The sequence below is a fragment of the Equus quagga genome, chromosome 2 (genome assembly GCF_021613505.1).
Source record: "Equus quagga isolate Etosha38 chromosome 2, UCLA_HA_Equagga_1.0, whole genome shotgun sequence".
NCBI lineage: Eukaryota > Metazoa > Chordata > Mammalia > Perissodactyla > Equidae > Equus > Equus quagga.
In genome coordinates this window covers 71,995,013-72,022,407 of record NC_060268.1, presented here as the reverse complement: position 1 = coordinate 72,022,407, position 27,395 = coordinate 71,995,013, and the positions used below count along the sequence as shown (strand labels likewise).

The window sequence follows — 27,395 nt, the reverse complement described above, 5'->3', positions numbered from 1 at the left end:
TGGCAACCTGAATTCAGCAATACATCAAAACGATCATACATCATAATCCAGTGGGATTCATACCAGGGACACAGGGATGGTTCAACATCCGCAAATCAATCAACGTGATCTACCACATGAACAAACTGAGGAATAAAAACCACATGATCATGTCAATAGATGCAGAGAAAGCATTTGACAAGATCCAACAGCCATTTATGATAAAAACTCTGAACAAAATGGGCATAGAAGGGAACTACCTCAACATAATAAAGGCCATATATGACAAACCCACAGCCAACATCATTCTCAATGGGCAAAAACTGAGCGCCATCCCCCTGAGAACAGGAACGAGACAAGGATGCCATCTATCACCACTCTTATTTAACATAGTTCTGGAGGTCCTGGCCAGAGCAATCAGGCAAGAAAAAGGAATAAAAGGAATCCAAATAGGGAGGGAAGAAGTGAAACTCTCGCTGTTTGCACATGACACAATCTTATATATAGAAAACCCCAAAGAATCCAGTGGAAAACTTTTAGAAATAATCAACAACTACAGAAAAGTTGCAAGGTATAAAATCAATTTACATAAATCAGTAGCATTTCTATACTCTAACAAAGAACAGAAAAAGAACTCAAGAACACAATACGATTCACAATCACAACAAAAGGAATAAAATACATCCAGGGGACTTTAACTAAGGAAGTGAAAGACCTATACAACAAAAACTATAAGGCTTGTCTGAAAGAAATGGATGACAACATAAAGAGATGGAAAGACATTCCATGCACATGGATTGGAAGAATAAACATAGTTAAAATGTGCATAGTACCTAAAGCAATCTACAATTTCAAGGCCATCCCAATCAGAATCCCAATGACATTCTTTACAGAAATAGAACAAAGAATCCTAAAATTCAGATGGGGCAACAAAAGACCCCGAATTGCTAAAGCAATCCTGAGAAAAAAGAACACAGCTGGAAGCAACACAATCCCTGACTTCAAAACATGCTACCAAGCTACAGCAATCAAAACAGCATGGTACTGGTACAAAAACAGGTGCACAGATCAATGGAACAGAATTGAAAGCCCAGAAATAAAACCACACATCTATGGACAGCTAATCTTTGACAAAGGAGCTGAGGGCATACACTGGAGAAAAGAAAGTCTTTTCAACAAATGGTCCTGGGACAACCGGGCAGCCACATGTAAAAGAATGAAAATTAACCATTCTTTTTCACCATTCACAAAAATAAACTCAAAATGGATCAAAGACCTAAAGGTAAGACCTGAAACCATAAGGCTTCTAGAAGAAAATGTAGGCAGTACACTCTTTGACATCAGTACTAAGAGGATCTTTTTGGACACCATGTCTTCTCAGACATGGGAAACAATAGAAAGAATAAACAAATGGGACTTCATCAGACTAAAGAGCTTCTGCAAGGCAAAGGAAAACAGGATTGAAACAAAAAACCAACCCACTAACTGGGAAAAAATATTTGCAAGTCATACATCTGACAAAGGGTTAATATCCGTAATATATAAAGAACTCACACAACTCAACAACAAAGAATCAAACAACCTGTTCAAAAGATAGTCAGGAGACACAAACAGCCATTTATCCAAAGAAGATATATGGATGGCCAATTGGCACATGAAAAGATGTTCATCATCACTGATCATCAGGGAAATGCAAATCAAAACTACACTAAGATATCACCTTACACCCATTAGAATGACAAAAATAACCAAAACAAGTAGTAGCAAATGTTGGAGAGGGTGTGGAGAAAAAGGAACCCTCATACACTGCTGGTGGGAATGCAAACTAGTACAGCCCTCTGGAAAACAGTATGGAGAGTGCTCAAAGAATTAAAAACAGAAATACCATATGACCCAGCCATCCCACTACTGGGTATCTATCCAAAGAGCTGGAAGTCAGCAATTCCAAAAGTCCCATGCACCCCAATGCTCACTGCAGCATTATTTACAATAGCCAAGACATGGAAGCAACCTAAGTGCCCATCAACTGATGATTGGATAAAGAAGATATGGTATATACATACAATGGAATACTACTCAGCCATAAGAAATAATAAAATCGTCCCATTTGCAACATCATGCATGGACCTTAAGGCAATTATGTTAAGTGAAATAAGCCAGATAAGGAAGGACAATCACTGTATGACTCCACTCATATGACAAATTTTAAAATGTAGACAAAGAGTACAGATTAGTGGCTACCAGGGGAAAGGTGGGGTGGGGGGTGGGGACAAAGGGTGAAGGGGTGCACGTACAACATGACTGACAAACAATAACATAAAACTGAAATTTCACAAGACTGTAAACTATTATTAACTCAATGAAAATTAACTTAAAAACAAACCCACATGATCATCTCAGTAGACGCAGAGAAGCATTTGACAAGATCCAACAGCCATTTATGATAAAAACTCTTAACAGAATGAGTATAGGAAGAAATTACCTCAACATAATAAAGGTCATATATGACAAACCCACAGCCAACATCATACTCAATTGGGAAAAACTGAAGGACATCCCTCTGAGAACAGGAACAAGACAAGGATGCTCACTATCACCACTCTTATTCAATACAGTATTTGAGGTTTTGGCCAGAGCAATTAGTCAAGAGAAAGGAATAAAATGAATCCAAATAGGGAGTGAAGAAGTGAAACTCTCACTGTTTGGAGATGACATGATCTTACATACAAAAAACCCTAAAGAATCCATCAGAAAACTATTAGAAATAATTAACAACTACAGTAAAGTTGCGAGGTACAAAATCAACTTACAAAAATCAGTTCTATTTCTGTATTCTAACGACAAACTTACAGAAAGAGAACTCAAGAACACAATTCCATTTACAATCGCAACTAAAAGAATAAAGCACCTAGGAATAAATTTAACCAAGGAGGTGAAGGACTTACACAATGAAAACTATAAGACATTATTGAAAGAAACAGATGATGACAAAAAGAAATGGAAAGAGATTCCAAGCACATGGATTGGAAGAATAAACAGTTAAAATGTTCATACTACCCAAAGCAATCTACAGATTCAATGCAAGCCCAATCAGAAGCCCAATGACATTCTTCATGGAAATGGAACTAAGAATCCTAAACTCATATGGGGCAAACAAAGATCCCAAATTGCTAAAGCAACCTTGAGAAAAAAGAACAAAGCTGGAGGCATCACAATCCCTGACTTCAAAATGTACTACAAAGCTATAGTGATCAAAATGGCATGCTGCTGGTACAAAAACAGGCACAAAGATTAATGGAACAGAACTGAGAGCCCAGAAATAAAACCACACATCTACAGACAGCTAATCTTTGACAAAGGTGCCAAGAACATGCAATGGAGAAAAGACAGTCTCTTCAACCAACGGTGCTGGGAAAACCGGACAGCCACATGCAAAAGAATGAAAGTAGACCATTATCTCACACCATACACAAAAATAAACTCAAACTGGTTCAAAGACTTGAAGATAAGTCCTGAAACCATAAAACTCCTGGAAGATAATATAGGTAGTACACTCTTTGACATCGAACTCAAAAGGATCTTTTCAAATACCATGTCTTCTCAGAGAAGGGAAACAAAAGAAAAAATAAACAAGTGGGACTTCATCAGACTAAAGAGCTTCTGCAAGGCAAAAGAAACTAGGATCAAAACAAAAAGACAGCCCACCAATTTGGAGAAAATATTTGCAAATCATATATCTGATAAGGGGTTAATCTTCATAATTTATAAGGAACTCTCACAACTCAACAACAAAAAAACAAACAGCCCAATGAAATAACGGGCAGTGAATATGAAGAGACATTTTTTCCAACGAAGATATACAGATGGCCAATAAACACATGAAAAGATGTTCAACATCAGTAATAATCAGGGAAATGCAAATCAAAACTACACTAAGATACCACCTTATGCCTGTTAAAATGCCCATAATCACTAAGACTGAAAAACAACAAATGTTGGCGAGGTTGTGGACAAAAGGGAACGCTCACACACTGCTGGTGGAAATGCACACTGGTACAGCCACTATGAAAACAGTATGGAGATTCCTCAAAAACTAAAAATAGAAATACCATATGACACAACTATCTCACTACTGGGTATCTACCCAAACAACTTGAAATCAACAATCCAAAGTAACATGTACCTCTACGTTCATCGCAGCACTCTTCACAATGGCCAAGACATGGAAACAATCCAAGTGCCCATCGACCAAGGATTGGATAAAGAAGATGTAGTATATATATACAACGGAATACTACTCAGCCATAAAAAAAGATAAAATCATCCCATTTTCAACAACATGGATGGACCTGGAGGGAATTATGCTAAGTGAAATAAGCCAGACTGAGAAAGACAAACACCACATGATTTCACTCATATGTAGAGTATAAACAAGCACATGGACAAAGAAAACAGTTCAGTGGTCACCAGGGGAAAGGGGGTGGAGGGTGGGCACGGGGTGAATGGGAGCACTTTTGTGGTGACAGACAAGAAATAATGTACAACTGAAATTTCACAACGATGCAAACTAATATGAACTCAAATTAAAAAAAAAAACAGACTATAGGAAAACATTATTGGTAACTAACTGTATTACTCAGAATGCTCCACAGAAAAATAGCCAACAGAATGTGTAGGGGAAGAGAGAAAGAGAGAGAGACATTTAAGGAATTGTCTGACACAACTGTGGAGGTGCAAGTCCAAAACCTACATGGCAGGCCAGCAGGCTGGAAACCCAGGGAACAGCTAATACTACAGTTTTAGTCCAAAGGCAGGCTGGGAGCAGAATTCCTTCTTGCTGGCAAGAGGTCAGACCTTTTTCTATTCAGGCTCTTCAACTGATTAGATGAGGCCCACCCACATTTTGGAGGGTAATCTACTTTACTCAAAGTCGACGGATTTAAATGAGAATCTCATCCAAAAAACACCTACACAAAAACATCTAGAATAATATTTGACCAAATATCTGGGCACCATGGCCCAGCAAAGTTGATAAATAAAATTAACCATCACACTAAGGGTCACAATTAATCAAATACTAGTTAAAGAGATCCTGTATTTGTTTTTGGATGATACTGAAATTTTTTTTTTCTATTTACAAATGAGTACAAACATAATTTTAAGAGATTTAAGAGCAGGCATGTTCCTTTACAAGCTGATTTAATATGGGAACGTGAACATCATTCATATTCATCCTAGGTACTGGTCCGTCCTATGTGCCAGGCACTGTGTTTGGCACAGGGACTCAGAGGGACTCATAGGGACAAGAGAACTCATGAACAGACAGGACACTGATACTCCTGCCTGCACTTAAACAACCACTATGAAAACCACAAACCCTTAAGTAGCACAGACTGGGAAGTGGGCACTGTTCCACATACGTCATAAATCATAATCCACTCATTAATCAACTCAACAACCCCATGAAGTAGGTGTGTGTTTCATCAATCCCAAGATGCACATTTGCAAAAGTTCAGCATGTCAGATCAGGATGCATCAGATTCATGAGCAGCACATTCTCTCCTGGTGGTAAAAATAGTGCATTTTACTACTGAGGCATCACAGATTGCTGAAATGTCTTTCTTACTACCCAGTGAATGCGATGAGCATATATCTTGCCAAGAGCCCTGGGCTGGTAAGGAGAGCCACCCCACTGTTGACCCCAAGGTCTGTGCAGCTCACCACCTCACAGCAAGGCCAAACATCAAAATGCTGACTGGATTTGTTTTGGAGGGGATGAGACTGTGGTGGAACTTGAGATGATTAAAAATAATTCAGACTCATTCAACAGAAAATCCTACACAGCCAACAGACCTTTGATATAAAATACCACTATTAAGTACCCTTCATTGTGTATGCATATTTTCTTACAGATAATAATTTTATTACAATTTAATATTTATGTAAGGAATTATTAAATTAACTATGACGTCTACTAAATCTGATAGTACTCCTACTGTGAATTGTTTAAAAATACCAACAAAGGCTTATATAATCTAATAAGATGGAAATCAAGAATCCTCAGAAAAGAAAGAAAGAAATTCCCCTTTATTTACTTATTTTTTTTTGCAGGGAAGGATTCTGCCTGAGCTAATATCTGTTGCCAGTCTTCCTCTTTTTCTTTTTTTCCCTCCCCAAAGCCTCAGTGCATGGCTATATAACCTAGTTCTAAGTTCTTCCAGTTCTTCTACGTGAGCCACCGCCACAGCACAGCAACTGACAGAGCAGTGGAATGGTTCCACAACTGGAAAACAAACCCGGGCTGCCGAAGCAGTAAAAGTGCCGAACTTAATCAGTAGGCCATCAGGGCTGGCTCAGAAATAAATTTCTGATGCTTTAAATAGTGGTTAGTCTTATAAGGGGGTGAAAAAACATTTCTCAGAAAGGGAACCCTTGTACACTATTGGTGGGAATGTAAAGTGGTACAGCCACTGTGGAAAACAGTAAGAGGTTCCTCAAAAATATTAAAAATAGATCCAGGAATCCCACTCCTGGGTATATATCCAAAAAAAATGAAATCACTATCTCAAAAAGATATCTGTACCCCGATATTCACTACAGCATTATTCACAATTGCCAAGACATGGAAACAACCTAAGCGTCCATCTATGGATGAATGGATAAAGAAAGTGCAATATATATAGATATATATATAAATAAATTATTTAGCCATAAAAAAGAAGGAAATCCTGCCATTTAGACAACATGGATGATTAGGACATTATGCTAAGTGAAATAAGACAGAGAAAGACAGTACTGCATGCTCCACTTATATCTGGAATTTTAAAAAGCCAAACTCAAGGAGAACAGATTGGTGGTTGCCAGGGATTGGCAGGTAGGGGAAATGGGGAGACGTGAGTCAAAGGGTACAAACTTCCAGTTTTAAGAGGAATAAGTTATGGGGACTCTAACATACAGCATGGTGACATAGTTAACAATAGAGTCTTGTCTATCTGAAGGTTGCTGAAAGAGTAAAGCTCAAATGTTCTCACCACACACAAAAAAATGGTAATTACGGAAAGTGATGGAGGTGTAAATAACCTTATTGGGGTAATCATTTCACAACATATATGCATAATAAATCATCATACTGTATATCTTAAACTTACATAATGATATTCATCAATTATATGTCAATAAAGCTGGGGAAAACAAAAAAAAAATCTCTCAGAAACTGATAACGTCAAAGCACTTTTACATATAAAATCTAAATTCACATAACCCAAGTCTGGAGAAATCAGACTGACTTGAAAACTCCAGTTAAAAACAGCACTAAATCCATTCCCTGACGTGCTAACAGTGTAACATATAACACAGCATATATGTTTTCTAAGCCTTGGGTTTGTTTTCTCAAGAAAGCCTAGTTAATCCAAATTTTCTAAACTTCCTACGTAAGTTTTACTCATCAGGTAACCCAACATGACTTCCACATGTTTAAGCTGTGAAATTGAAAGATTATAGACTCACTCTAATTGAATTATCAAATTCTGACAAAGTTTTTTGTATCAACAAAAATCATATTGTTCTGTAGTGTATTAGCTTAAAAGCAATGTTCAAGTCTTTCATTAACTTAAAGACACTGGCCCAATATTAAATCGATTTAATCGATAACTAATCTGTGAACCTCTGAACAAATGCTGAAAGAATATTAGATCATCAGTCACCAAGCACAGGTTAACAAATACATGCACACATGCCTTTGTCTCTCGTGGCTACCACCATGGCCAGATGCAAAAACATCTCTGAACTTCTTATTTTTTTTAAAGATTGGCACCTGAGCTAACACCTGTTGCCAATTCTTTTCTTCTTCTTCTTATTCCTCTTCTTCTGCCCAAAACCCCCCAGTATAGAGTAGTATATTCTAGTTTTAAGTGATGAGCAGTGCCATGTCTGTGCCCAGGATCTGAACCGGTGAAACCCTGGGTGGCGCGCTGACTTAACCACTCCACCACAGGCCAGCCCCACCTTTGCACTTCTTAAGGAGCATGTTCTTCTTGCCTGTTTAATATGTAAAATGGGGCTCTTATAATGTGGGCTCCAGAGCTCTGCTAAAATGCTCTAACACCTACTTCCCATTTTTCTTATCTGTGGTATGATAGAAATACACATTTGATCTTTTCCCCAGGTTCCCGGCAGAGAGCTCCTAAAACCCTTGGGATTTACTGAAGACAGGAGTGTCTAAAAGTGTCTTTTGTTATTCATAATGAGCCCCTTTCCACCACACCTGAGTTTATTAATGAGCTGACTCAGGGTGGGAATTCTAGATAGCTTCAGGGTGTGGGACGGTCACCAGTAAGACCAAACAGGTTTAGAGGGTGAGAATTATCAGCCCCACCCCTGACCTCAGGAGAGGGGAAGGCAGGCTAGAGATTAAATTATAAAAACTCTTGAACCACAAGATTTGGGGAGTTGCTAGGTTGGTGAACCCATGCCTGTGGCTGGGAGGGTGGAGGGCCCAGAGAGGACATGAAAGCTCAGAGCTCCTTCCCCCATACTTTGCCCAATGCATCTCTTCCATTTGGCTGTTCCTGAGTTATATCCTCTAAAATAAACCAATAAATGTAAGTAAAGTGTTTCCCTGCATTCTGTGAATTGTTCTAATGAATCTAGTGAGTCATGGAAACCCCTGAATTTGCAGTAAGCCCGGTAGAAGTGTGGGTAGTCTGAGAACCCCACATGCAGCTGGCATCTGAAGTGTAGGCAGTCTTGTGGGACCAAGTCCTTAATTTGTGGGGCCTGAGCTAACACCAGTAAAGTGTCAGAGTTGGCTTGAACTGCTAGACACCCAGCTAGTGTCTGAGAATTACAGATTGGTGCCAGAAAAATGACATATATTTGATGTCAGAAGAAACACACACTATCTGAATTAGAAGCTATTTAATTTGGGTAAAAGTTGTAATTAATATGGATGATGGTTGAGATTAAACCAGAAAGAATGATGGCAGAGAAATATAAATACATAAGCAAGATGATGAATGTTTCTATCAAGGAAGACAGTAATTTTTGTCTTAAAGAAAAATGTCTAGTTATGCCAAAAAATGAAAGAAGATAGTAAGACACAGTAAGCAGATAGAGTAAACTGTAGAAGATTTGAGGGAAAATGAACTTTATCTGCCTTAGTTACAAAACCTGTAAAAATGTGTCAGAATTGACAAAGTTAATCAGTAAACAAACGTGTGAGTCCTTTTACTACCAGACTGGGCTTCCTCTCTGTGACCACAATCCACCAGCCTGGAGAAGACACAGCACAGCCAGCCCTCTCTTGAGCCCAGGTCAGCCTCCTCTGGAAGGCGTTTCATGACACCTTTCCAAGATCAGACCTGTCAAAGTAATTTTACACCCAAATGGTCTTTGGAACTTCCTAGAAGACCAGAATAACAATCTCTAGCTTCCACATATGGAATTCATAATACAACACTCACAAGCAGGAAGAAGGCTGGAAATAAAATTGGGTATAGATGGAATGCTCCTTATTTCTTCATTAACTCACTGCTATCATTAGGGCTTCCCTGTGCTTCAGGCCCACAATATGGAATGAGCTAGCAAATCAAACAGAAAATTCATGTTCCCTAGATGAACTTCATATAAGAACAACAACACACTGCACTTCCCAGGACAGTGGGAGCCCTAGAGATGCATCCATGTCTAAGTACTAAGTTGTAACCCCCAGGGGGGACAATGACCAAATTCTCATACAACAGCCATGAAGCTCACCCTGTAAAGAATTTTACTTTTGTCCTTTCTGATACTGTTGCTAAGTGTAATCAATTAACCAGAGCCATGAGTCTTATCGTCTGCTTCCTTCCAAAGCTAAAGGCCAGAAATTGGGTCTTCAACAAACAAAAACAATCACAGAGCCTCAATGGAGTTACCAATCATATAGGGAACAGACTCCAGCAGAAGCTGAGAGCACTGCTTCCAGTAGATACCAGGCAGACTCCCAAGGGTGGGTTAAGCTTTCCATAAAGAACTCAAAATCCAAAGCAGAAAGAATTAATTATGGAGGAAAGAATAAATTTATGAGGGAAATTTAATTGTGGTTATTTGCTTTGGAATATTGTTGGTTTTTTTAATGTTCTATTTGCTAAAGAGCAATTTTCCTTTCCTCTGGGTCTCTAACTCCCAATCTAATAGACTGTGCCTGTGCAGACATGACATACACTTTGAAAAACAAGTGTCATCAGTGGGACTTGGAAACATATTAGAAATGCAGGCCCCACTCCAACTCTAAGGAATCAGAAACTCGGGACGGGGTTGGGGGGAGTGTGCTGAAGGGGGCCAGCCAAGGGTGTCTGACGAAGAGGTCCAGGTGATCCTGAGAAGCAAGAGAGTTTGAGAACCCTTGAGCTAAGGAATCAGGATTGAATTCTCTGAGCTCCCCACAGCTAGGAGGATAGAGACCTGACTACTTTTCCTAACACTCATGGCCCTCTGTGCATTGGCTTTTAACCTTTAGTGCATAAACATGTCACCTGGGTCCACTGCATCAGCAGGCACACCCTCCAGGATTTAGATGTAGCAGGGCACTCAAAGGAGTACGATTCTCTCCAGTCTGGCCCAATCCACTCCTGCTGCTCCCTGTTCACTGCTCCCTGTCACCCCTGCACACCCACTGCCAGTTCTGCTTTTTCCAATCCTCTGTGCTGGCCTTTTCCTTGTGACACCACAGGCCACCGTCTCTCAAGCCCAGGCCAGGTCTCCCTGACTACTACGCAACCACAGGAAATGCTCCACCCCTGAACTCCTCCAGCCCTGGGTGTGGGTGACATCATGAGGTCTTTGTCGTCCTGTTATATACCTTGGTATGTGGACACCTTTTTTCTCTAAATAATCATGAGTTACTTGGAGGGAAAGACCATATTTAATGCTTTTTACACGTTCCAAAAAAAAAACGATAAAACCAGAAGCAAAGTTGTCAATTGGCACAAGATATAATGGAAAAACTCATGTTCCATAAAAAAATCAAAAACTCATCTCTGGGCTCTTAAAATTGGAACACATAACAACTAAAGAATACTGACCCAAAAAAACCTCAAAACAATTACCACACTAATGTACAATATGAAGCCAGAAAAAGCCAAAAAACAAGCTTCATGGAACTACAAAAAATTAGTCCTGATGTCAGTAAATTACATTTTTAGTGTAATGGAAATAGCAATGAAACTTTTTCAAGAGGTCTGGCTTCAATTTCTAGCTCTGCCTCCTGTTATTTGTACAAATGTGGCCTCCATTTCTTGGTAGAGTTGAGGATTAAACGAAATAATTAGGAAATACTTTCAAGAAAAGATACATCTAAGAAAAGTACTGACTAATATTATTTCCACTATCTGCATAGACTGAAAAGGTTTATGATAAATGAAACGGCTCATGATAAATTCTTTACACAAGACCAGCAATAGAGAAAAATAAAAAATAAGGTTAGCATATCTTTTAGCAGCCTCCTAACTTTCCTTTCTTTACATCTTATTCTCTCTTCTACTTTCCCTCAAAATAATAAACACAAACAACCCCAAAGAGGGTGCTAGTAATAAACCTTCACTTGAAAAAGTCTAAGACCATAATCCAGCCTTATCCGGAACCTGCCTTCTGTGGCACAGGCTCCCAGAAGAAGTAAACACAGAAGCTTACTATCTAGGAGGTAGCTTTCTTTCCTCATCAGTAGGACCAGAAAATTCTAAATGTGATTGCAAAAGAAAGTAAGGAAAGTTTATCCCAGGTGAAGTGCAATTATTAAAAGCTGCTATTTCCCAGAAATAGACCATGAAGGGATCAAGCTTGACAAGAGTAAAACCCACCCTCGGGTGGTTGCGTGTGGAAGAAAGTAATTGATTCCTTAGGGAAATACAGTAGAAAAACTGTGCATTGAAGGAACTTCTACTCTAATCTGTATTTTCCTCACAATTAGCTACAGTACAACCAACATATAAGTGCACAGTCTTAAAAATGAAATTTGGTATGTATTAAAGTATTTTCTAATAAGAGAAAGCACACAACATGCCACACTAAAAATAGAAACTTTTACTGAATGCCAAAAAAATGAACCCAAAAAACTATTCACTTGGGATCTACATAAAGAATAATTATGCTGTGCTTTCTAACCACATGATTTTTAAAAGAACAAAAAACAAAAAATATTCATCAAATGTAATGAATAAGATATACTTCGGATTTTTCCATGTAATTAGTTTTTCTCAGAGCATCTTTTAAAACCAGCATTTCACAAAAAACATTTTGGGAAACACTATTTTACTTCATTATCAAATACTGGAGGGCTGGGAAAATGAGGTATAAAACTTAAAAATATATAGAATGAACTACCGAAACCACTAAAACCTCAGAGTAAAAAAAGCCTGACACAAAAGAGCACACATGACTACGTGATTCCACTTACAGCAAAACTAATCAGCAGTAGAGAAAGATCAGACCAGTGGTTGCCTCAGGGCAGAAGGGGCCAGGAAGGGGCACCAGGGAACTTTCTGAGTGAGAGTAACATTGAAAGAGGTTTATCTTACACAGATTACATCTGTCAAAACTTGTGGACTAGTAAACTTAAAATATATGCATTTCACTGATAGATGAGTGGTGTACGTCCACACCCGGGAACTGAAGCCAGGCCGCCAAAGCAGAGCACACCAAACTTAATCTCAGCAAAAAAAAAATGCATTTCATTATGCATAAATTTTACCTTAAAGACAAAATATAAAACTGAACCCTGTTGAGTTAATGATATGCATTAAGTACCTAAGGAGTGGGAAAAACGCACTGATGGACAGAGGGATGGAAAGCCAGGAAGCCCTGAGATAAACCAAGGGAGAGAAATGCTGATGGTAGGATCTGGGGGGTGAATGTGCAGCTTGCTGTGTAGATCTTCAGAAGTTCTGTGTGTGTGAAAATTTTCACAATAAAATATCAGAAAAAAAGAGCTAACTCTGCTAAACTGTTGTTTCAGCTGTAATTGAAAAGATTTATATTTTTATGTGACATATCAGATATGTTTTTCCAATGTATTTTCAAGTGGACACTATCCCCCAATTCATTCCACAAAGAGAAAAGGAACTACTTTCTAAAGTAACATGTTATCCATCTTGATGACTTTCAAATAGTGGGACTAATGAACTTCAGCAGTGGGTCTCAAGTGTGGCTTTTCAGATTCCACAGGTCTGAGGTGGGTACAGGCATCCATTTCTTTTTAAAGCCTCAACAGTGATTCTGACTCACAGCCGCAGTCAAGAACAACTGAATGATAGAGTCTCGTTGAGTTTTCATAACTATTGGCCTAAATAAGAGTGTTCACTGGTATGTCCTTGCATAGACAACAAGATATAGTAAAATAAGGGATCAAGTCCAGTGTACAGGCCAAAGGCTTCCAAAAAAAGTGTTTTGTGCACTCCCACAGCACAGTCATACAGGAAAAACTTTAGGAATAATTATTTCTACTCAATCTTATAATAATTACTATTACAGTTAGCCAAGGCAAGATTTATTTCAAAACTTAAAAGACGAAATATTAATTGGAGTTCCTATAAGCTGCAATTGAGACATCAGAGGAAGGATACCACACTGGGGTGGTTTTGCAATGGAAAGGCCTTCAACTCACATAGAACAATGAAATCCAGGCAGCTTGTAATATTAACTATCATTTAGACAACACTCACCAAAGCAAAAACAAAACTTCAAAGAGATACGCTCAGATGCTACTATTCCTATAGCAAGCACATTGCAAAATTTCTATAGCATACAATTTATAAAGGTCTTTATGAAGTGAAAAACACTAGTTAAAGGCCCTTACCTTTTCTAGGAGGAAGCTCTCCGTTTTGGGTTAATTCCGTCCCAGTATATATAATTTCTCCATCTTTAACCATTTCATTCCACAGACCACAGAGCCCATCTCTTGTGAATGCAAGCTGCCAATGATAAATAAGATCAACTTACAGAGTGATCATGCTCAATATGCAATTCCTAAAGAAAGATATTAAAAAAATCTCATTTTCTCTTATTTATTCAATCATTCAACATTTAATGAAAATCATCCCAAGAAATATAGCTAAGTGAAAAAGGCACAGTGCATAATAGTGTATATACTATGCTAACTTTTGCATTAGATAGAAGAAAAAAGACACAGGAGCATTCATGCTCTGGACAGATAAACAGAAACAAATGACAATGATCAGGTACGAGGAGATGGGAAGGGCAAAACAAACAGAAGGCAGGAGAGGAATGAAAACAAGATTTTGAGTAAACCTTACATATCGTAACTTCTAAAACATATAACTATATTTTCATCTTCAAAAATTAAAATTAAATCATAAAAAAGCACAACCTACAACTGGTAACAAGCAAATCAACCTATGTTTATCAAAAAGAAAAAGTATTTCAAGGGCCTTTTGAACTATACATCTTTAGTCAGATATACTCTAAGGGAAAACAATCTTAAACTTCTCATTGGTATTATTGATAATCATAATATCAACATTAAAATTTTAAAAGTATTTCATGCATAGTGTATAATAAAGCAATGTTGATATAATAAAACCTATGTTTATGATAAAGTATGTTAGTGTTACCAGAAACTATAAGGTTTTAAGTGTAAAAGAGATAAAAATCGAGGAAATTTTTAAGAACAATTTGAATTAGAAATCTCAATATAAATTTATATTTGAATATATCTGCTTGCTCTATCTTTGGAAAGGACTTAGAATCAATGGCACTGGGGCAGCAATGAGTACACCCAGCACCCAGATATTGGTTTCTACATACCACTTCCCACTAAATGAAACCCAGGCTCTTGGACAAAAGGCTGATTTGAGGACCAAGGCAGATGAGCCTGGAATATCTTATGTTTGCACCAAAAAAGTGGTTGTTCAAAGCCTAATGGAGACTCTACTGGTCAAATTTAGAACAATTTTGAGCATCAAAATACGTAACAACTGCACTGGACTGCAAAAGGAAACAAAAGCACATGAGTCTATAGTGATATTCAAAGAAAAAACAAAAGTGCTCTTGCTTGTCAGCATTTGGGAGTCAGAAAAGCCTTCCCAGAGCAAGCGGCCAGTGAGGAGCAGAGGCATAGTAGACACCCAAAGAAGACATCCATTCTGAAAACTACACGTGCAACAGAAGCCCTCTTATCAGACAAACAAGATACTTTACACTAAAACAGACGCATCTGTTTGCCTATCTTTTAAAGGAAAGCCAGGGGCCGGCACCATGGCCGCGTGGTAAAGTTCTCGCGCTCTGCGGTGGTGGCGCAGGGTTTCCCTGCGTCGGATCCTGGGCATGGACATGGCACCGCTCATCAGGCCATGCTGAGGTGGCACCCCACATGCCACAGCTAGAAGGACCCACAAGTAAGAATATACAACTATGTACCGGGGACCTTTGGGGAGAAAAAGGAAAAAAATAAAATAAAATCTTTTAAGAAAATAAAAGATAAAAAATAAAATCTTTAAAGGAAAGCCAGAGCCTTTTCTTTGTTCACGAGTCCACTAACTCGTTCCTCATCATCATTCCGGCATGCACTACACTCATTAAGCATCCACTATTCCCAGTCTCAGTTTCTTTAAATGAAGCAAGAATTGAAGGGCAATTTGTGAGCAATTATAGAATTCTTCCAGACTTTCAAGACTTTTCTCCCAATCCTTTACAGTTCTCTCTCACCTAACCTGTACAAGTAATTTTTTTAGGATCTCACTTTTAGCCAAAGCATGTGTAGTAGGCAAAACTCTAAGACAATCCTCAAGATCCTAGCCCCCTGATGCACACACATCTGGTGTAATCCACTGTCTGAGTGTGGGCCAAACCTGCGAATAGGATGGAACATCACATCTCTGACCAGATTTTGTTTCCTACTACGGCAAAGGTGAAGGAATTTCTCAGATATAATTAAGGTCTCACACCAGTTAATCAAAAGGAAGATTATCCTAGGGGTCCTATTTAATCAAGTGAAAGCTCTTAAAAAGATGGGGCTATCCAGAAAAGACACTCTACAGCAGTGAAGAGCAAACTGCCATGAGTTACCTATGAAGGAGGGCAGCCTCTAGGAGCACATGACTCAGTCCCACAACCACAACGAACTGAATTCTGCCAACGAGGACCCCAATGAGATCCCAGATGAGCGTACAGCATGGCCAACATCCAGACAGCAACCTGTGAGACCCAAAGCATAAGACCCAGCTAAGCCATGGCCAGACTCCCGACCCACAAAAACCGAGAGAGAGAGTAAAGGTGAATTGTTTTAAGCTGCTAAACTTGGGGTCAGTGACTTCTTACACAGCAACAGAAAACCAGTTCAGCATCCAACTTAGTTTTCACAGACACAACAGCTTTCTTTCATCACTCATATTTTATCTGTTCACATCGCTAACAAGATAACTGCCATAAACATACTTGGGACCAAAACAAATGACCTGTGGCAAAAGTATCAACTGACAAGAGAAGTAAACTCCTTCCTAAAAAGTGAGCCGCAAGCATTCAGGGCCCCTGACGTTTTAATGAGGGAATGAAAAGGCTCATCTACTCATTTGGGTAACAGGAGGGTAGTGAAGACCTGCGCTGGGGTTAAGTCCAGTCCCCACACAGCCACAAGAGGCTGGGAGGCAAACAGTGGTCAGACTAAACAGCCGTGTGCATCCCATGCTCCAGTGGGTACACACCATCTTTAGGCACTCGAGGGGATAAATGATTACGCCTTAGGTCATAATTCTGTTAGTGTAATGGATGGAGAAAGAAGAAGAAACAAGAAAAAGAGAAAATAACTTAAGAGGCCTCTGTCAAGAACCCCCTAAAAAAGGATGAGAGCCTAAGCCAAGACAAGAAAAGTAGAGTATTTAAGACATTTCAGATAATGAGACAGATCAGATGTCAAAAGTGAAAAAAGAGGTAGGGAACAGAATCGGAATGAGAGAATTTGCTCAGTTTAACCACTGAGATTTTCACTAACTACTGAACATAAATGTAGAGATCCTTTCCCCGTGCACACATGCATGTGCACACACACACATATGCTCACTCACACAGACACAAGCACGTGCACACACACACTGTAAATACAAATCTAGATCTTAGCAGAGTGTTCAGGGCTAGAAATTCAAATCTGGGAGTTGTCAGCAAATGGGCTGTAGACCATGGCCTGGAGAAGATGTCAACACCCAAGGAGAGAGGGTAGACCAATGTCCTCAGCTCTGACTGCACACTGGGATTACCCCAGGGTGGCTGAGGTCCAGGCATCACTGTTTTTGGGTGCAGCCTAGGTTGAAAACCATTGGTGTTTAGAGCTATAAAAAAGAAAAAGAAAAAGCCAAAAGATGAACCATTTAAAGAATAAGCCCCTGAAGAAGCCAAGTTTACGTGGAAACAAGAATTATTATTAATGCCCAATCACCACTTGGGTGTTGGGAGAAAGCAGGGTTGAGACTGTGTGGAAGGTAGAGACTGGGTGTCTAGAGGGACATACACTGTGGAAGCCTCCTAGGAGGTGAGGACCCAAAGATGGAAATGAGCCAAGCACCCGAGTAACCACCATTCAAAGTACAAGGTTCAGGTATCTTAAAGGATTTGAGCAAGTAGGAACATTACTAAGGCAACAAAGCAAGCCTCTGGGGAAGAGGTCTTGAAAGAGCTAAACTGTGGAAGGAAGAGACGAAGCCTGAGAGAGCATTCCAGGGCCCTGGGAGGGAAGCACAGGATTCCTGAGGCAAAGAAGCCAGGAAAACTGGAAAATAATCAGGGCATTGTAAGAACATCCTGTACAGGAAATAAAAATCACTTCAATTTGCCAATTTGAGTAGTTGTACAACTGTCTATAATTAGCTAGCCTTCATTAGTAGCTAACTTACATAAAAGTTCCCAATGGATGATAACATAGGTTTTAAATTTTAACTTTCTTTGTACAGAAGTCAGCAAGGGGGATATTAATAAGCTCAGTTCTTGAGGGACAGTAAAATGAAGCTCTGAGGTTCAATGACTTGACCAAGATCACACAACACCGAAGCTATCAGAGGTACGATTTGGGAAGAAGCCTAACTCCCTCTCTTCTCACCAACACCACAACATGTACCCACACACACCGGTAGGATGCCTCCAGGAGCCATCAAGCCCCCACACAACTGCGATGAACACTTGACCACCAAACAGGATTGAACAAGCCAACCCTTAAGGTTAAGGTATCTATTAAAATGACTACTTCAGAACTGTATAATTAGGCAAAATCCAAATTAGAATATGGCAAATGAATACATGGCATTTTGATTACCTTATAGATTAGAAAATGTTTGTTTTTACTATCTTTGATATATGCCTGAAATGTAATCTGTTCAAGTATTTGCAGATGACTAAAGTAAAGGTAACTGGCTTTTTTCTTTATCTTGCAGAAAAATACTAAGCACCTACTGAACAAACGACAACATAAAATTCCAAAAAATTTTAAGAATAAGTCTCTAGAACAACTGGGAAGGTCAGAGAGAAACATAAAGTACATCTGTTTGAAGACATTCAGCAGCAAGGAAGAGCAAGCCTGAGCTCAAGACAGGAGGACAGCCCAGCGAGCCAAAGGCTGCCTCTTGAGAGGCACCTGCCAATTCCACAAGCAGGGCTGAGACCAAGAGTGGAACAGAGATGCTGCTGAGAAACAGGCTGGAGCCAGGGTCCTCACAGGAGAGAGGCTTGGTAAACACACCATGATATAAATGGAATTTCAAAGGGTCATACACCACAAGTACAGTTGAGGTGGAAGAAGACCAGCCTTCCCAGGGAAGGAGCCCAGTTTTGAATCATCTCAGTTCCCAACTGCTCAGCAATGACCTGGGATTGCTAGTGCTGCTAGTCTGGCAGATCATCTCTAGAGGAGGATATCATGACACAGCGTCTCAAATAATCAGAATGTTTCATATACAATATCTAGAACTCAAACAAAAATAATAATGGATAAGACAAGACCACATGATCGAAAATGAAAAAAACAGAAGACAACAGAAACAAATCAAGAGTGGACCCAGAAAATAAAAATACAGACACAGACTTTGTCCTTTTTAGGAGAGCCTGAGGATGGACTTCAATCAATGGATTAAAGTGCTGACACTTTACTTGGCAGGTGCCAGCCCAGAGCAGTGAGGGGAGGGGAAAGGAGTAGGCAGGAAAAGGGACACGTGAAGCACCTGAAGCAGCATGTTACCACAGGGGACAGCAAACTATGGCCCGGCCCACAGGCCAAACCTGGCTCACCACCGATTATATATGGCCCACAGCTAAGAATGGTTTTCACATTTTTCAACAGTCAAAAAACAACCAACAGGAGGAAAACATTTTGTGACACATGAAAATTATGACTTTCAGACTTCAGTATCCATGAAGTTTTATTGCAATCCAGCCACACTCACTTGTTTATGTATCATCTGCGGTTGCTTCCACACGACAGCAGCAAGGCTGAGTAGCTGTTACAGAGAAAGTATGGCCCAGAGAAATATTTACTACCTGGCCCTTTACAGAAAGTCTGCTAACTCCGTGTTACTGCACTGGCCCCCACTAGACAGTGAGCTGCAGATACAGCAGACACATTCATTAGGCATGTGGGACTCTTCTACAAGGTTTGCAAGAAGAAACCACAGAACAGTCCTAGGAGGGAAGAATTAAAACACCCTGTTCCCTAAGCTTTCCTTGCTAACTTGTGAATGTTCACCCCATAGGGAGCTAGCTCCTGCTCTCTCACCTTCTAGGCTGTGTCATCGGTTCTGTGGTCGGCAGCTGGGAAGCTATAACCCACACCCTGTCGTGTGACATTACAACCAAGACTGAAAGTGGAAGGGCAGCCCACAGGCATGGAGTGTCAACCCAGAGGGAATGGGAGATACAGTCAAGGAATCTAAAGAGACTACACAAGGTTTGACTGTTCAGGTAATTAAGAGATCAGACTGAAAATTTCAAAAGAGAACTGGAAATTATAAAAAAGTACCTAATGTGGCAGTTGAGCAAACTGCCAAAACACTTCAAACTAAACATTCAAAATAGACGTTTTTTAAAAAATATAATTATACCTCAATAAAATTCATTTAAACAAAAACATGGAAATTCTAGAACCAAAAAATAGAATATCTAAAATTAAGAACTCAATGAATGAGATTAAAAGTAGATTGGGAGGGCCTGTGCTTCTGCCTATAAAGTATTAACTTCTTTAGGAATTACCTCTCTGCTGTAATCAACTAGAAAATCAGACAGAATACAGCAAACAGCTTTTTTCAAACATGAGACAACTGACAGCCCAGAACTGTGATCCCAAGAAGGGCAACAAACGAAGACCTACAAGTGCTCAAGTTTACTGTCTAGAAGCAGCTTCCAGGCTGCAACACAGGAAATGGGAACCCAGATAGAGCCCAGAGGTCTTGATGAGTTGAGGAGACGGATCAGCTATTAGTAGGTCAAAAGACAAGAATACAGGAGAGGAGGGAGCTACAGAGAAGAGTGATTTCTGAAGATGCGCAGGGGGGGACCCCTTGAGTCTTTGGCTGAGTACTGATCTGGGCGTGGGTTGAGAAACCTACCAAGGCTGGGGAAAGAAGTGCTAGAAAGGAGTGGGCAGAATCCCCATGATTCACAGTCTGGGAAAAGCTCATGTTTCTTCCAACCAGAATGGAAAGATCTTACAACACACCGAGCATTAGGGAGAGTTCTAAAAAGCATATTGCCTTAATAAGGCAGATAAATCAGCCCAAGACTAAAGGCTATGCTAGATCAGCCTGAACAAACCTTAAAGTCAAGCTTTGAAAACATCAAATTGATCCCAAGTAACTTACACACATGCCAAACAAAACTAACAATCTTTAAAGAAATAAAACAAAATCCAGCACAGAATAATATAATATTTATAATGTTCAGTATTCAATAAAAAATTAGCAGGCATGCAAACATGCCCCCCAACCAGAGCAATCAATCAATAGAAAAGACAGAATCAATCAAGAGAAATAAATCCAGAAATGACAGAGATGATGGAATTAGCAGACCAGAATGTTAAAATCTCTTTTATAGATATGGTCCCTATGCTCACAAATAGAGAGGAAAATATGAACAGGATGACAAGAGAAATGAAGATGTGAAAAGGACCTGAACGAAACCTCTAGAGATTAAAAAACAAAACATCTAAAGTGAAAACTGCAGTGCACAGGATTATTAGACACTGCAGAACAGTTACACTATAATCTACCATGTCTAAGCATACAGCTATTACATGTTATGCTTGCTCCCTTTTAGAACTCACTCACTCCCAGTTCTATCTACACGTTAACTGTATGTTTAATGCCCACCACCAGTATTCCTGTCAATCTACAGTCATTCAGTTATCTAAAGATATTTCTCTATTCAATTCCTGGGGAAGGGCTCATGGGAACAATGTTTCCTGAGTTCTTGCTCAATGATAAGTTGGTGTCTTTTTTACCTGAAAAGCCAGTTTTGCTAGAACATAAAATCCTTGGCTCACATTTTCTTTTTTCGGGTACCTTAAATACATTACTCAATTTTCTTCTGCATAAAGCCTTGTTGTCAAAGTCTGATGGTAAACTCGTTTTCTTTCCTCTATCACTATTATTAGTCTTTTCCAAGCACCAAAGCTAAAAGCTAGTTCTTTTAAAAAGACTAACAGGGGCCAGCCCTGTGGCCGAGTGATTAAGTTCGTGCACTCCACTTCAGAGCCCCAGGGTTTCACGGGTTCAGATCCTGGGCGTGGATCTAGCACTGCTCATCAAGCCATGCTGAGGTGGTGTCCCATATAACAAAACTAGAAGGACCTACAACTGCAATATACAACTATGTACTGGGGGGCTTTGGGGAGAAAAAGCAGGAAAAAAAAAGATTCGCAACAGCTGTTAGCTCAGGTGCCAATCTTAAAAAAAAAAAGCTTTTAAGGTGTCATGTACTATCTTTTATAGTTCCTTTGCTTAACTGACTTTCTGGCTCACTAAGAAACTACCAATCACTTCAGACAGAAGAACTTTTACTAAAAAGATAAAAATGATAATGGTAGTGACTATGTAGCTAACACCTCTTAGCTCTATATTTTACTGCATTTTCAAGAGAAGTGTGAAGGAAAACAAGGCAATTCAAGAGATACACAACAATCAGAAAAGAGTGTTGAAAAACTAAAAGTTTTATATATGTAAAAACCAGATATATGCCTGCCATATAACAGACACTCCATTAGAGGCAGCTGGTTGCAAGGACCTAGGCCTGAGGTATCTAAATATCTAGGATCAAGAAAGTCTAGGATCAGTGTCTTTGTTCTTCATAACACACATACACTAAAAGTTTTCAGTCTCCAAAAATTTTTCCTTTCTAAAGTCACTAAAAACTTCAAGGGCACTTCAAACAAAAACGGCCATAGAAAACAGATTTGCTAAATCCTGTGGTTAAGAAACACCTTTCTATCCCACGTTATTCTTTACCCAGGTGTCAATTCTGTTTCCAATAGAAAAGCCCTACCTAAGGAATGAGATGCTTCCCGTGCCAGGTGGGAGAGACATCCCCAACAAGAAAAGGGTAAAACCTGTCAGTATGAGGCTGGCATCCGCAATGTGTGTCTGCAGGAAGGATTCCAACAAGTGAAACTCTAAGCAATTCCTTAGGGTAAAACAGCAACATTCATTCCTCTCATTTCACAAGCACGCTGGAGAAGTGGTATAAAACCAAGGCCAGCAATCACTTTTTTCACAATATTAAATAGCTTCAATGCCCATAACACGTTTTTCCTCTGGTGTACTATGCAAAACCTAGGTCTCTTCACTTATTCCTAGGAGTTGGGAAGACTTCTGAATAACATGCAAAATGTCTAAGAAGGGCCAAGCATCGTATATTACACTGAATAAATCAAAAGTAAAATGGTAAGCGCTCTAAACTATAAGTGGTGTTTCTTTTTATGTATATCTGCCTGACTCATCAAAGGCACTCAATTCAACATTAAACTGGTTTTAGATCAAGATGCAAAAACTCATATTTAGCAGTTATTCAATTATGATTACCAAGAAAAAAAAAACTTCTTTAGGTAAAGTTCTTTACTTCAACAAGTTTCACAAAATACATAAAAACTAATATAAAAACAATCAGTTTGCTTGAATCTCAAGATTTCAGAAATAAGAAATTACTGATCTCTCACCTCCCCATGCCCCATTTAAAAAAAAAAGAGATGACAAAGAAAAATAGACAGTAACTGCTACATAAAAAGTAACGTTTAAACAAAAACAAACCAAGAGTCACTACTATGCCAATTCTTGACCCAATTCTTTGTGCTTTCCTTATCTAACATTACACTAATAACAATCCCATCATCCACAACACAGTTCTAAACATGTGGCTCTCATACCTGCCAGGACTCAACACTTAAGGAAAAAAAAAAGGTAAGGAGGAACAATAATGCTTCACTACAAGTACCTATGATCAACTGTTTACAGAACACATGACTCGATAAACTATCATGCAGTATGTAAGATTGTATTTAAAAAGTCAGATTACTTGAGAAATACTTAAAATGGTTAACCTCAGGGAAGAGAAAAAAATACACATATACTACCAAATATTTCAGACACTTTGCTGGTAATTTGTAGTTTTTCGGAACCATTTGCAAACATAACTAACTTGGGGTAAAGAATAGTCTACAGAAACATTACTGCTATTATTTATTTGATAATTTATGCACAAGCTTTCAATTACCTTACTAAATCATACATGAGAGAATCTAAGGCCAATACTTTGTTTTCAGATGTTCTTGATGTGAAAATATGAGCACTCTTCTAAGACCAATCAGAAATACAAAACAAACAGCTCAGCTGAACTCCTGTCTGTCCAGAAGCACAAACACAAGAGACCATAAAAATGAGTGAGCTTCTACAGAACATAATTACTGCATGTCACTTCTCCCCCTCACCTAATTAACTCCACATCTCAAAAACTATCACTAAACAGTCACCAAGATGTGGCTAAAAATGATAGACCTCTTAAAAAACGGTAACAGGAAAAATTTTCACATAACTAGATCTCAAGTTTCTTGCACTTACAAATGAGTGTAACTAAAATGTAGCCACGCAAAATCTATAAAAATAGCAATAAAAATTGATACAATAAAAGATACATTTTAATTAATAGAAAATAAACCGGCTTCTCTAATATGGCAAGATCCGATTTGCATCCCTTTACATATCCTAAGGAAAGACTTAACCAGATATTTAAATATGGAGGCAGGAACACACCAATAGAAAGGTATGTACAAAAACCCACCTGGATATCCGTTTTCAACCATTTGGAGTCAAGTCGAGCCTGGGCAGCCAAACAGAAAGAATCAGAGGGCATCTTCCCTCCAAATCCTCCCAGTTGTCAGACCTGCAAGTAAAAGAGAAATGGTGACGATCACTTTACAAATCTTTTCAGTATTTTACAAAGACCCTCCCCCAAGGTTTAATGCGGCAAAAGAGAAGAACAGAAAAGGAGGGAGAGGAGAGCTGGGGGAGGCGAGCGAGAGGAGGAGAGAAGGAAAGAAGAAGATGGAGAGAGACGGGGAGAGGAGGAGGAGGAGGAAGAGAGGAAGAGCCCACTCCCAACACAAGGTAACAGGCAGATGCGGGATTCGCCTGCTCTCTGCACTACGTGGGCAAGACCTTGGGAACGACGGTCACAAGAGACCAAACCACAATGTCATCCCCCTCCCTTAAGTCCCAAAGGTAAACACGACAGGAAGCCCACATTTCAGCGACAAGTGACATCAGCATGCATCTGCCGCTTAACCCCAGACTTGTGAGTGCTGCGGGAAACGAATTCATCAAATTCCCGTCTGCAGAAAACCCCAACAACAATCACTTAAGAATAGAAAAACAGCAGAGCCGCGCACCGCGGGCAGTCCGCGCAGGCCCAGGTTCGCCGGCCGAGCCAACGTCGGCCGCACCCCGCTAACCTGGCCCCGGCCCCAGACCGCACAGCCCAGCGGCCGGCCACCCTAGCAGTCCCAGGACGAGGACCTGACTTGCGAGGGCCCGGCCGCCTCGCCCCGGCTGCGAAGGGACACAGCCTCCAAGCCCCTGCTAGCTCCGCCAGAACTCGCGATCCCGGCGATTCTCGCGGCGGGAGGGGCGGGCCGACAGGCCTGCCGCCCCCGCCGCCCAGCCAATCGCAGCGAGGCTGCTGCGCGGGCCCAGCCAATTGGGAAGAGGAGCCCCTCGCCCCTCCTCCCGATCCTCCCGCTTCCTTCCATCCGGCTTATCTTCCTTCTGGGAGCGCCCAGACCTTGCCGTCAGGGCCAACTGCCGGCGTCGGGAGGCGGGATTTCCGCCCAAGTACGCACGCACTACCTTTCGGACTTTGTACAACGTTCCCCAGAAGCCACCTGGCGTGGCGAGGTTCTGGGAGACTTGAGTACTCCAGCTCCGCGTGGCTGGTGTGGACGCGACGAGCGCCCCTGAAGTTGAGGGCGCAACGCGTGAGGCCGGCTTGGGTCTGCAAGAGCCTCCTCATATCTGTACCACTGAGCGCAACTAAAATCCTGGGCAGAATACCTGGAACGACTGGTAGCAGGGGAATCCGAGAAGGAAATCAGAACTTTCAGTACCACAGTGTGCATAAAACAAATCATAAGAAATGTGAAACAATTGAAGTCATACAAAGTATGTTCTCTGATCATAAAGCAATTAAACCACAAGTCAGTAACAAATAAGACAATCTCTGAACATTTGGAAATTGAACAACACACTTCTAGACAATCCACAGGTCAAAGAAGAAATCTCAAAGGAAATAGAACTATTTTGAATTGAACAAAAATTAAAAATATAGCACATCAAAATCAGTTGGGGGGCCGCCTGGTGGCATAGCGGTTACATGCGCATGTTCTGCCTCAGCAGCCGTGCTGTGGCAGGCATCCCACGTATAAATTAGAGGAAGATGGGCATGGATGTTAGCTCAGGGCCAGTCTTCCTCAGCAAAAAGAAGAGGATTGGCAGCAGGTGTTAGCTCAGGGCTAATCTTCCTCAAAAAAAAAAATCAGTGGGATGCAACTAAAGCAGAGATTAAAGTGAAATTTGTAGCGTTAACTGCTTATCTTAGAAGAAAAGAAAGGTCTAACATCAACCATCTAAGCTTCCATTTTAAACTAAAAAAAAGAAGAGCAATGTAGACCAAAACAGAAAGGAGGAAATTATAGAGGAGCAGAAATAAATTAAATGGAAAACAAAAACAATGGAGAAAAATGAATGAAACTAAATGCTAGTCCCTTGAAAAGATAAAAAGAAAATATGGTAGGTCTGCCCAAAAAAAGAGAAAACATACAGGTTACCAATGTCAGGAATGCAAGAAAAGATAGCTCTGGAGGCCTCACAGACTTCAAAAGGACAGTAAGGGAATACCAAGAAAAATTTACATGCAACTTCAACAATTTATATGAAATAGACATTTTATGAAAGCCATACACTGCCAAAACTCACTCAAAAAGAAGTAGATAATCTGAACAGCACCATACCTATTAAAGAAATTGAATTCACAGTTAACAACCTTTCAAAAAAAAATCTTTAGGCCCAGATTGTTTCATTGGTGGATTCTAGTTCTACCAAATATTTAATAAAGTAACACCAATTCTACACACACTTCTAGAAAATTGAAAAAGAGTGAGCATTTTTAGTCTATAAGCCCAGCATTACCCTGATTAAAAAAAAAAAGACATTACAAGAAAACTTAAGACCAATATCCCTCATAAACAAATGCAAAAATTCTTACCCAACTTTTTGCGATTGGATTCCAACAATGTATAGAAGGATAATACATCATAATTAAGTGAGGTTTATCCCAAGAATTCAAAATTGGTTTAACATTCAAAGCTAAGTGTAATTCACCATGAGATCATGTCAATAGGTGCGGAAAATGCTTTTGACAAAATCCAACATCTCATTAGAAAAAGTCTCAGCAAACTAGGAAAAGAAGGGAAGTCTTCAACCTGATACTGGACATCTGTGAAACCTACATTAAAATCAAAATGACCTTGAAAAAGAACAAAATTGGTAGACTCACGCTTCCTGACATCAAAACTTACTACAAAACTACAATAAACAAAACAGTGTGGTACTTCCAAAGGATACACATACAGATCAGTGGAATAGAATACACAACCCAGAAATAAACACTCACGTATCTGGTCAATTGATTTCTGACAAGGGTAAGACCATTCAATGGTAAAAGGACACCCTTTTCAATAAATGGTGCTGAGAAAACTGGATATCCACATGCCAAAGAGTGAAGTTGGACCCTTACCTTACACAATATATAAAAATTAACTCAAGAGGAAGATTGGCACAGATGCTAGCTCAAGGCTAATCTTCCTCAAGTAAAAAAAAAGAGGAAGATTGGCAATGGATATTAGCTCAGGACAA

General features: G+C 39.8%; 1 protein-coding gene across 6 annotated transcripts in view; it reads right to left on the bottom strand.

Moving 5' to 3' along the window:
* HERC2 (HECT and RLD domain containing E3 ubiquitin protein ligase 2) overlaps positions 1–25,098 on the bottom strand; it is a 270,577-nt gene extending 245,479 nt beyond the window's left edge. For 4 of the 6 annotated variants that reach the window (XM_046653926.1, XM_046653932.1, XM_046653929.1 and 1 more), the window contains exons 1-3: positions 25,002–25,098; positions 24,268–24,369; positions 13,808–13,922 (exon numbers count right to left, since the gene is read on the bottom strand). In XM_046653926.1, coding sequence (XP_046509882.1) covers positions 13,808–13,922; positions 24,268–24,339 — 187 coding nt within the window. In that variant the 5' untranslated portion in view covers positions 24,340–24,369; positions 25,002–25,098. Of the gene's footprint in view, positions 1–13,807; positions 13,923–24,267; positions 24,370–24,874 lie in introns of all 6 variants that reach the window. The other 2 variants (XM_046653927.1, XM_046653928.1) reach the window with 2 other exon arrangements.
* Positions 25,099–27,395: the final 2,297 nt, after the last annotated feature.